At 43.1% G+C, this 12,676-nt stretch overlaps 1 protein-coding gene across 2 annotated transcripts in view; it reads left to right on the top strand.

The window, feature by feature from the left end:
• The window catches only part of bmp6 (bone morphogenetic protein 6), a 50,262-nt gene that overhangs the window by 26,921 nt on the left and 10,665 nt on the right, over positions 1–12,676 (top strand). For both annotated transcript variants that reach the window (XM_080865819.1, XM_080865820.1), the window contains exons 3-5: positions 146–338; positions 4,849–4,997; positions 5,156–5,353. In XM_080865819.1, the coding sequence (XP_080721945.1) occupies positions 146–338; positions 4,849–4,997; positions 5,156–5,353 (540 nt within the window). The remainder of the gene's footprint in view (positions 1–145; positions 339–4,848; positions 4,998–5,155; positions 5,354–12,676) is intronic.

Raw genomic sequence — 12,676 nt, 5'->3', positions numbered from 1 at the left:
GAGCACAAATCAACCTGCCATTTTTTCTGATGAACATTAGCTTCATTTAGCTTTACGTTAATAGCTTTTTTCCTCACCCTGGTTTATATCTCGCCTTGTGTGAGCTATGGTCCTAAAAGCATGCGTATGTGTTTCTAACCCACAGTGGAGTACGACAGGGAGCTCTCACCGCACAGGCGTCACCACAAGGAGTTCAAGTTCAACCTCTCGCAGATCCCAGAGGGCGAGGCCATCACCGCCGCCGAGTTTCGCCTCTACAAGGAGTGCGTGAGTCGTGCTTTCCGCAACGACACCTTCCTGCTGAAAGTCTACCAGGTGGTCAAGGAGCACCCTGACAGGTAGCATATAAACTTTTACAGAGTTTCCAACGTCTATGCTGAAGTCCGATTCACTGTTAGATTTTCTCTTGATTGTCTCATCTGTGTTTGTGCAAAACTATAAAAGTATTTTTATACTAACTTGGGAAAAACAAAAAGAAGTAATAAGTTAATAGTCTCAGAATTGTGCATACCACACTATATCTTAAATATGGGAGTTTTGGTTTTCTTGCATACTCTTTTATTCACATTTCTTAAAATGTACTTGAATAAATAATAATCATTTACTGGTTTTCAGTTGTATGATTTTTTTTTATCTGTGCTAAATGTGCACGATCTTGGCTCGAGCACTTTACATCTGTCTCACTTACAGTGAGATCACAGCAGAGCAGATATCTGTAACTTATGTGTGGGTTTGATTTGGGGGTCATAAAATTACTCACCTCCACCTCTCTGGCTGAAGCTGAGAATATTTGATTATTACCAAATCTGTGGAGCACAAATAGTAGTTGAATTTATGAAAAATACTGAAGATAACACAGTGTGACAGACATAAAATAGTGTTTTTGCACAAACAAGGTCATTTCCAAAGAGCCATTAGCTAAAAACTTGGCATATCTCAGCATGGTGTGCAGTGTGTCCTTAGAAACATTTGCGGAAATCTACAGCAGATGAACAGTATCTGAACCTCATGTCCTTGAGAAACGGGGGGAAAAAAATCCAGAAAAGACATGAGACAGGATCTGAAGCCTTATCAGAAATAGTCTCAGTTGTTAAGAAGCCATTCTTAAGGAAGGGAAACAGAAAGAAAATGGTTTTGTATGCCAAAGTATGCAAGAACTGGACTGAAAATCAGTGACAACATGTCTGATGGAGTGAAGAAGCCAAATTATCAGTATGTGAGGAAGCCCAGGAGAGAGGTACAAAAGTGAGTGTCTACAACCGTCTGAAAAACAGGGTGGAGGCTGTGTCATGGTTTGGAGCTGCAACTTAGCCAGTGGTGTTGGAGATCTTGTCAAAGTTGATGTAATTACGAACGCAGAAAAATACCATCAGACTTTAATCCACCACGCAATGCTATTGGAAAGCATCTGACATCTCGGCAGAGAACAGAACAAAAGTCAGCCAACATCCAAAGAAGAGTTTGAATGTCCTTGAAGATGCCTGGAGAACCATTCCTGAAGACTACTTAAAGCAATGACGAGGAAGCTGCCGTGGAGAATTCAGGCTGTTGAAGAATAAAGAAGTTCATACCAAATTCTGACTTTCAAGATCGAATTGTACAAACTCTGTTGTTGTACAAGCTAACTGGATACTGTATTTCCATGTTTGTTTGCATGTTTCACTAACTCGATGCGCAGCAAAATATTAAGAAATGAGGTTCAGCTCAAGGCTTTTGTGCAACAATGTATTGGGACTGAGCTACTAAACTTTCCTTTAATTATTTGGGTTTCAGCAGCTCTTAGCTGTGAAACACGTGCACGTCGATGGCCCTGCAGGTAGGTTCCTGTAGGCTCCAAAAGCATTCACATTCACATTTTCTGGATATCGAGGTGTAAAAACGTCTTTCCTTCTCCCCGTGCGTTGCACATACTTTTGGCAGCTGCTGTGTTTATCATGTAAAATCAAGCATTACAGAAATAGCACAACTTCAAAATCCTCACCAGAAAAAGCACGGCTAATGCATGCTAAACATTTACTGTACATTAAGACTGCAGGGCTAGATAAACAGAGTTTCTGAATGACATTTGTGTTTTATCAAGCCCGCCCGCCGTCGACCAGCACAAACATGGAGAGAATGTCTGATATCTGTTTTTAGCCTTACATAGCTCGATATATTTAGTCTATCAGTGAATACACGCCGAAGGAACTCTCTCCTTAAAAAGCCATTGATGAATGACAAACTGTTACACTTGATTAATTCTTTTGTGTTAAATAAAACCAATTCAGTCTGTCAGAGGATTCACACACAGTACATTTATTTTCTCCTTTGTCCCTACAGCGGCTGGTTTGTGCTCTCGCTTTCTCTTCTTGTTATCAGATGGAGAAAATAAACTGCATGCATAATAACGCCTTGTAACTGCAGTTTTACATTATTCGATCTAATCAGTGCAGATGTCATCTGAGGTATTGTCACATACATGAGAAAAAACATTACTGTTTTTTCCCCGTTTTGCAAAACCGTCCCTTCATAATCAGCGGGAAGCCCGTTAACTTTCTCGTGCTCCTCCTTCCCATAAAACCTGACTCGTGCTCTGACTCCGAGCTGTAATGATAGAGCGCTTAATTAGCCTGACACCCGGCTGAGGAATGCGACAGATTACAATGGAAAAAAAAAAGGTGGCCGTCCTGACTTTGTGTTGAGTAAAGACAAAGACTGTCCTGTACCCGCTCAGGAGAGTTAGTCCTTACAATCTCTGTCTTTTCCTCCAGATGTCTGACTCGCGTATCGTTTTTAAGGTCTTACAAATATGCCATTGCACCAGTTTCAAAGACGAAAGCATGTGAAATAACCAGGCCAGCTGCGAGTCACACTTTCCTACCTTGGATAACAATTTTAACAAGTCACTGACAAGACTCATAAAGGGGATTTATGGTACAAAGAAACACGACTTTGACTCTTGACCTTATTATTCCAGTTCATTTAAAGCAGCCAGTCAATAACACATTCGTACAGTAGACCGTCACCCTGCAGGTGTCTCTCTCACCGACTCCCTGCTGTTCTCTGTCACGCGAGCGTTACGTGACAATGATGCAGAAACACAAGTGCACCTGGGACAAATGTGCAAACTCAGCAGGAGGGTGGAGTACCATATGCGTGCAGGAAAACAGGGTGTAGGTGCTCATACGGAAGCCGTCAGAAACACTCATTAATGAGCAATAAAGAGAGGCTGCTGAAGCATGACTGCAGGGACATTCTCTGAACACCTGGATGATTGCGAGGCTTTGATGTGTCTCGTGGAGGAGTGTCTGACAGGACCGCCGCAGTGTTATTACTGCTGTAATGGGACGGTGGGAGGACAGAGGCCTCTTATCATTCACACTGTCTTTTCCTTACATCTCCTCTGCTGTCACTATTTTTTACCTCCCTCCTCTTTTGACACATTTGAAGCCTGATTCGATGAACTCACTTTTTGTTATTTTTTTGTAAATGATATTAACATGCATGTAGCCTGATATCATACTTTTAATTCCTTCCTGTTCGTAGTCCCTCAGAGATGTAGACTTTAAGGTCAGATCTACGCTAGAGTAGAATACAGTATCCCAGCATTTTTTGTTAAGTGCCGCTATCCATCTTCCTGTCATTTTGTTATGATACTCTTACCTCGATAGAAACCAAGAGCTTCTGCGTCTTTGGTTTCTTAAAGCGGTAGATCTGACCTTTCTAGCGTTGCGTGATCTCAGTGATGCTCTTTGTGCCCCTGTTTTATACATAAGACTGAATGCAGTAAACCAAACGTATATAATGTCATTTCTGTTGAGGACATCAAAGAGGGAGAGCCACACAGCAGCAAGTTTTACTGAGTCAGAATTTATTAATCATGAATCGAAAAGGCAAAAATGTAAAGCTGCATGGACCCAAAATGATCTGCTGCCGGTGAAAAGCAGCACAGCGGACTCCTTAAGCGTAATTTAGACTTCTGCGGGAAATCTATGTCGTGACTTACGACGTAACTGGAAACTCCTTCTTAACCTCACATTATAGCTTTCCACATTCAGTCGTTGTGGGCTGCGTCAAACAGATGTGTCGTTACATTTCTTGGGGGGTGGACGTCAAGTTACCTGGAAGCATAGTTCAGGCATTAGGTCCATCATAGCACTTTTAGCAGTGCAGTATAATATCTAATAGCAGCTTGTATTTAATTGACTTAATACAGATGAGGACAAAATTATTTGTGTAGTTTATTTCTATTTGAACAATGACAGAATTATTTCAGTAATAGCATAAATTACCAGGCTCAGTATCATTGCCCCCCTGAAAACTGGTGTTCTTGTTGACTTTTATAAAGGACAAACCTCTGCTATGCAATGATGTGCTTTAACCTTGTAATGGTCAAAGATTGGAAAATCACATTAAAACACTCTATCTTCCAATTTACACACAGTATAAAAACCTCAGCAGCAGTTTGAGCTGTCACCTGAGAAAGCATCTTACCACCACAAACAAAAGATGTGAGTTTAGTATTAAGTTATCAAATGTGAAGAACTGGAATGAGAAAAATCATCAAGACACTGAAAGAGAGCCACACAGTGCAGAACAAGCCTGTCAGAGGTAGGAAGGGAAATATTTCAAAGACTCTGGGAAGAAAACTAGTGAGAATTATATCTAAAGAGCCCAGAATAACTGCCAAGACATGAGTTGAGAAAGATTATGCAAACTGGAAGCACGTTCTTTGGTCAGATGAGATGACTACAACCATTTTTAATACTGTTCCAGTACATCCATGTACAAATGCCAGTATTAGCACAAGTATTACTAATGTTTCGTGTAATAAGTTTCTTCTGGTGTTTGTTTGCCATTATGTCACAGAGAGGCAGATCTGTTCCTCCTGGAGTCTCGCAGGCTGTGGGCAGCTGAGGAGGGCTGGCTGGAGTTTGACATCACTGCCACTAGTAACCTGTGGGTGATGAGTCCCGCACACAACCTGGGTCTGCAGATCAGTGTGGAGACCAGCAGCGGTGAGGGATCCAATTGCACATCTCTTTTGTAATACAAAGCCATAGTTGGAGCAGTTAAAATGCATCACTTTCTCTCAGCAAAGTAAAGGTCAGCAGTCATTGCTGGAAGTTTTTGATCTTCTGTGGTTCGTACTTACTGTGATCTTTTTTTTAAACAGGACAGAGCGTCAGCTCCAAGGAGGCGGGGCTCGTAGGACGCGACGGTGCACTGGATAAGCAGCCTTTCATGGTGGCCTTCTTTAAAGTCAGTGAAGTGCACATCCGCACCGTCCGCTCCGCTAGTGGGAGACGGCGCCAGCCGCACCGCAATCGATCCGCACAACCGCCAGAGGGATCTAGAGGGCCGGGCCCAGCAGGTCAGTCTGCAAGAACGCTGAACCTTAACTGACCTCATTATGCAGTGAAGTCGTGAATGCAATCACACTCAAAAGTAACATAATAGCAAAAATGATCTACATCCACTGATGTCACCGACGTCCAGCCCGTAGAGAACGGCGGATGGGTAGCATGTGTTTGAAATCTGGTTTTATTATCCCTCTTTGCCGGATCTTTGCCGACGTTTGCCGGATCTCTTTAATCAGTGCCGATCAGATGAGAATTGTAGCCCTTTTTTTTTTCTTTGTATGGTTAAGGTATTGCAGTTTTTTCCCAATACATGTCTTTTGAGCAGGGAATATAGTTATTTGTTATATTGGTTATACACCGTTTCTGCTCTGAGGAGTGACTTAAGTGCATGGTAGCAGGGAGAGAGTCCATGAGGAAGAACCTTGGGCTCAAATATTAAAGAACAGGCCATGTGAATGATGATAAGATGACTTTAAACTGACACACCTCTGGTGCATCTGTAAACTGTGTAGTAAGTCTTGCTAGAGATTTACAACGTGACACGATCTCACAGAATTGTGAGCTACTGAATATTCAGTGAATTAAGGCGCAGGCGGTGAATCCATCTTGACAGGTGACCTCATCCTCCGGACCTCCTCATTAGCACTGCTTGCTTCTCTTCCTACTCAACAGATGATGTAATGTGAAGGTATGAGCCTGATGTTATGAGTCTCACAAGCTTTTCAAATTAAATCAACCCATAATCCGCCTGCTGTGTGATTCTGGACCTTTATAGTGCTTAAAGCTAAGCTGCTCCTGTGAGGCTTCATTGTGTGACTGTTGCAGTATGTAAAGGTAGTCCTCAGTCAGCTTGCTGTTGATACTGGTCTTATCCTCGCCAAGTTACGCGCACAAACCTTTAGATGTACGTGAATCCAGTGCATCTGCTTTCTGCACTCGTTGTTGGACTTTAAATGATGAGCCATAGTAAGCCTAAGTGTGCTTGCAGGGGCTGCGAGTATCTAAGCACAGAGTGATGCCAACTAAAGCTAACGATCAGACCAAAGAGGTTAGAGGATGTGCCACAGTAACCCAAATCTTGGCTATAACTGGCTTATCTTTGGTCCTCTTGTCTAATCACAGCTCTTGTCTGCACTCACATAGAGCTGCAAATCCTCCCATCCTGACTGGCTACTTAGGTAGCGATTTACCTTTGCTTTGGTTTCTTTTGCTCCCTGCTTAATGGCTCTAACATCTGTACGGTACGCAGAAGCATTTCCAGGACAGGTTTGCTCTCATCGCTACTCCCTGCAAAACCCTCTGCTGAGATTTGTTGGCTCGATCTTCTGTTTGCTCAGAGCATCTGCTGCGACTTTCTCAGTAGGTTACGCGGCACTGCTGTTAACACCAGAGGTTGTATGTTAAATTCCTGCAGGGCTTTTTCTTAGTAATTGCATTAGATGAAAGCTTTGGCTGACACGACACAGAACAAAGACTCATCATTTGTTATGCTACGGGACAGTTAGATCTCACCACATGTTCAGTTTTGGCTCCAGACCTGTATTCTCCACCGCCCAGCTGTCACCTTTGGCTCGAGACGTCCGAAGACTTTAAGGCAGGATGTCGTAAAGACAAAGTTATTCTGGGGTACACAGCGTGGATTTCAAAGCCTGCTCCCTTTCAGTATAAAGCTTTTTGTGTCCCCTTCTGCATCGGGAGGATGAAAAACTTTCCACGGAGCGAGTCTGCTGAAAAAAGTGCTCTAACAACGACAATCTGTTAAATATGCGTCCTGGAGGATTGGACTTTACATAACCCAAAACATCAAGACCTCTCCGCCTCGCCACTCGGGACGACTGGGAGTGTAAATATTTAGATCCTACACAGGAAGCAGGGAGGCCCCCCTCGCGACAGCCGTGTGTCCGTGGCCAGCAAGAGGACTGCAGGGATTGGACGGGATGGGAGGATCCGCGAGGAATTCAGGAGGGCATATGGTTTCAATACCGCATCACTCACTTCAGAGACGGGGAGGAGGCCGCGATGGATGGGGAGAGCATCCGTCTTGTGGAGCGCTCATGGGGAGAAACAAAATGTGGATGCTGTCCCCCAGTTTCTCTTTGGCCGGGAATTCACCCTCACGGATATTTTTCCAAAGAAGCGGGAGATCTAAGAGCGAGCGGCAGCAACGTGTTTGTTTCGAATGTGTTCAGTAGCGTCCACATAGAGGCTTTTTAAACTAATTCAGCAAGTGTGTTTTCTAAAAATAACCTCCCAAAGTCTAGCCCCTGATGTGTGAGGTCAACCTGATTCCACTGCCTCATGTTTTTAATCCCAAAGTAATCCCTGACATCATCAGACCCATTTTTAATTTAATACATTTTTGTCAATTTTGATTTGGTCTTCATGAATTTGGCCTTGCTGCACCTCAATTCGCCACAAATGACTCTCGTGCCTTGCTCGGTCTGCTAGGGCTATAAAGCAACCTTTAAACCAGGACAACTTTATTTTCCCAGCTCTAATCCCTGTGAGGTTTTGGACCTTGTTATTTTCTCATTTGCACCATTTTAGCGAGCTGGGTTTAAATCGACATCTGATATTAAATATCTTCCAGATGACAAAAGAGGCCAGAATCGGCCATAAAAATTTCTGCAGCAATAGTTTTGAGATTATGGTGTAATTCTAAGTGTAACAAATCATCTTTGTTTTCCACATTTTGCTCCTGAAAGTGCGCGCACACACACACGCACACACACGCACACAGCTTTCAGACCAGCCACTTTTATCCCAGTGTTTTTGTTTTTCCTGTTCTTCCTGTTTAGTGGGGTAAATCTCTTTTTTTTTAAAGTTTCGCCTTAGATTCTGAGGCGTGCGGGGAAGACCGGGAATATCTTTTACAACAGCCGTGATATTTCCACCCACTCTGGGTGTGTCTGATGTGTGCACAGTGGAAAACGCTGGTGTGTATGTTGCCAAAAGAACAATACAACACCTTTAAAGGTAATTTGGGGTTTTGTGGGCGAGGAAGGGCTGGGGAGGTAATGGGAGTCGGGCTGGGCCTTGGCTGTGGGGGAAGTTAACAACCATCCGGGGAGGGAATATCACGTCCCGGCACAGCACCAGCGGCCTGTAATTAGGCCTAGCTAGTCATTAGTTGCACAGCTAAAAGACTGACCAAGCTAACAGTATTGCTTAAAGAATTATAATAACACGGCGCTCAGCCAGCTGTGTTTTTTCATCTGTCGCTCTTCTCCTCCCTCCTCCTCCTCCTCTTCGTTCTCCTCACTCCTTCACCACCCGACCTCCTTTTGTTTACTGTTGGCGTAATTAGACATGGCGGAGCTCCCTCGCAGGGTTTAATAACCTCTGTGATGAAAGACAGGAAGAAAGATAAACTTGAGTAGTAGTGGCTGCAGGGAGGGGGAGGAACGTCAGAGGCAACAGTGACATTCTCCTTTCATGTCTTCACAACTTTTGGGACACGCTCCTTCCTCCTTCAGGGTGAAGGATTTTATTTTGAACACTGGGACTGAGTTTTCCATCACCACCACCACCACTGCCACCACCTCTATGGGAATTTATGTAATTGCTACTGTAAAACCTGCTATTTTTTTCTCGCTTTGGAATTAAGAAATAGCTGGAGTAAACCATAGGCTGTAGGTGGAGCAGCTTGAAAAGCTTTGGCTTGGGTTTCTGTGACTCTTTTTATGTCACTGAAACACTGAATCCGAGCTGTGCAGTTATAACATCTGAACTGGCACCATAAGATCCTCGTGTTTTTGGAACAACCGGAGATAAATATAATTTACAGGCTTTTCCAGAGTTTGAGGTTCAAAGAGTGGCGAGGAAGGGTTAAAGTGAAGTCATACAGTACATTAAAAGTCTCAGTGTTAAAGAGCCACAGTGCTTATGTTCAGTAAGGAGCAGTGTTTCCCCTGCTATTCAATAGACAGGGTGGGAACCGGCAGTAGGAGCCCCACCCTGATGAATTCAATGTGAATCGGTTTTAGTGCAGAGTTTTACTATCACGCGGTCAAATGGATGTTTGTCTACTCGCAGAGAAACATTTCCAGGTTAAACACTGTTAGGTAAGCTGCCGTAACACAGCGGCGGAGCTCTGTGCTACAGTGTCCGTTTACATTGCCATCTCAGTAGAGGAAATCCTGCTTTTTTTCTCCCTGTTATTTTCAAATATTTGGTCCTGAATGTAGTTCAAGAAGGTGAAAGTGGAGTTCATGGTTTGGGTCTTAAAATCCTCTGAAGTCATGTTGAAAGGACAAAGATATTTACTTTGAATAGCAAGCGATATCTGAGGTGATTTTTCCATAATTAACCGCCATGTCTACACCTCCCCCTCACTAAAAATCAGTCATTTATGAATTATGTGTTACTACTGAATGCAAGACATATTCTTATAGTGTACAAATTATTTATTAATGCAATTTACATGATCTCAGTCTTACTGTTTACTCTTGTTTAGCTTGTCTCATTTGTTTTCTTTTTTAGTTTCTTTGGGTTTTTTTTATCACTGTTGTGTATGTGAATTTTTGCAATATCTCAAAGTATAAGGGCTACCCTATGTGCATGTGGCACTTTTACTGGGACTATGTTGTTTATTTATTGCATACTGCACTTTTTTATTCTTATCCTGCTGCTCAGACTCAATAATTGTCTTGTGGGGTCAGTAAAGTTTCATTAAAGATAATCTATCCACCTATCGGTCTATCTAGTCCAGGGATTTCACGGCTGTTTTTACTGTACCACTAGAATTCAAAATATCCACATTACAGCCCTATGTAACTCAAATCTTCTATGTCAGATAGTTGCTGTGGCTTGTGCTATGACATAGTTCTGATTGTAGTTATTATTATGTTTCAAAGATCACGGTTATCATCGAAACGCTTTGCCACCTCCAACTTAATTTGTGAAAGACAGCTGTGACATGTACATGTGTAATGCAGGCTGTAAGTGCACTGTGTCTCAGAGTTTAGGTCCATAATTTTGTCAAAGGGCCAAGAGAAGTTACAAACACCAAAATACCTCTTTTTAAACTTGCAGTCATGATATTGAGTGCACTCGTTAGCTTTTCTTGCAGAGATCTTCATATTAGCCTGTTTAGCATAAAAGCTAACCTGTTTAGCCTAGCACTACCTTTGGATAAACAGACTTCACCTTACACATCAAACTTTTAGCCTTTCAACAGGGCCAGGCTAGCTTTTTCCCCGTTTCCAGTGTTCATGCTAAGCTAAGTTAACCAGCGTAGCTTAGCATCTCCATATTATGTGGAGGAAAGCTTCTAAATGATTGTATTTTTACAGTATTTTAGTTAAACCGACTACTTTAATGTCAAACTCTACAGTAGCACTCACACACACTCTAAGGCTTTTAATTAATACAGCAAGTATAACACGTTGAGTCAGTTTTTGTCTCTTCTCACCTCTGCTCTCTGTCAAGGAAAGGAAAAAGAAATGAATGGAAGCCTCATGGGAGCCGGAGCTCAGTGGTAGCTGTGTGGCATTAAATTTTTACAGGCAGGAAGGGGAGATGTGGTTTATGGGCACCACAAATCTGGGCCTTTACACTCAATGAAAGCCCGCAGTAAATATCAGCTTTATTCCTCTTCAAAAGCCCCACAGACTGTAAATGTTTGATGGCTTTGAAGACCGAGGGGGAAAAGGAGTTGTGCGGAGATGAGTGAGAAAGAGGGAAAAAGAAGCATGTCGCTAAATATGATACTCTGAACTGCACAGCAAAGCCACACTTATTTACTTATGATTTACTGAACCTTTGACCTGCCTGTCTGACTGCATAGGATGTTTATCTAGCTAATTGGTGGCACATTAGATCATTCAAATTCAAATTCAAATTTTATTTGTCACGTACACAGTCATACACAGTACGATATGTAGTGAAATGCTTGGACAACTGCTCGTGACCTAAAGAGAACAAAAAAGGAAAAGGCTATGAATAAGATAGGAAATAAATATGAAAAATTAAAAAGGGTAAATTTAACTAGGAAGGAATAAAATATAAATTAAGGTTAAAAATGAAATAACTGTACAACACAAATTAGAATGAAGGGTAAATTTAACTGGGAAGAATAAGATAAATATATAAATTAAAGTTGAAAATAAAATAACTGTACAACAAAATACACAATACACAATATAGAACTATATAAGAATGTATGAAGGAATCTAAATATAAATAAATATATACACAATAACAGCAGCTGTACAAGTATTAACCGGAAATGAAGAATATAGTGACCAGTGTTGTGCAAAACCAAAGTCCAGAAAGTCCAGTGTGTGTGTAAGAACCATATGTGTGGGTCAGTACTGTGTGGTGGTGTGATTGAGAGACCGTATCGCCTGCGGGAAGAAGCTCCTCCTCAGTCTCTCTGTGTTGGTCTTTAGGGAGCAGAATCGCTTTCCTGACCTCAACAGAGAGAACAGTCTGTTGTTGGGATGGCTGAGGTCCTTCACGATCTTCCTGGCCTTGGTCCAGCACCGCCTGCTGTAGATTGAGTGCAGGTCAGGGAGCTCGGAGCGGATGGTGCGCTCAGCTGACCGCACAACCCTCTGTAGAGCTCGTCTGTCCTGCATGGTGCTGTTCCCGAACCAGGTTAAGATGTTTCCCGCCAGGATGCTCTCTATGGTGCACGAGTAAAAGTTCCTGAGCACCTTGGAGGGCAGTTGGAAGTCTCTCAAGCGTCTGAGGTGGTAGAGACGCTGTCGGGCCTTTTTCACCACGGTGTTGATGTGACAGGACCATGACAGGTCCTGCGTGATGTGAACTCCGAGGTATTTGAAGCTGTCCACTCTCTCCACTGGGCACTCGTTGATGACGGGGGTCTGGTAGTTCCTCTCCTGCTTAGTGCTGAAGTCCACTATCAGCTCCTTTGTCTTACTGACGTTTAGAAGGAGGTTGTTCCTCTGGCACCAGTTCTCCAGATTCCTAATCTCCTTCAGGTAGGCCGTCTCGTTGTTATCAGAGATCAGGCCCACCACGACGGTGTCGTCAGCAAACTTGATGATGGTGGTGGAGCTGGTAGTGGCCACACAGTCATATGTGTACAAAGAGTACAGCAGGGGGCTCAGAACACACCCCTGGGGGGCTCCAGTGCTGAGAGTGGTGGAGGCTGAGACATGTCCGCCCATCCTTACTGCCTGTGGTCTGCCAGTTAGGAAGTTGGAGATCCACTGACACATAGATGAGCTGAGTCCCAGATGCTCCAGCTTGGTGGTGAGTGTGGAGGGAATTATGGTGTTAAATGCAGAGCTGTAGTCTATGAAGAGCATTTTAACATAATTCCCCCTTCTAGTGTCCAAGTGAGTGAGTGATGTGTGGAGGAGATG

The sequence above is a fragment of the Rhamphochromis sp. 'chilingali' genome (genome assembly GCF_963969265.1).
Source record: "Rhamphochromis sp. 'chilingali' genome assembly, chromosome: 18".
NCBI lineage: Eukaryota > Metazoa > Chordata > Actinopteri > Cichliformes > Cichlidae > Rhamphochromis > Rhamphochromis sp. 'chilingali'.
This window is presented reverse-complemented; position numbering and strand designations above follow the sequence as displayed.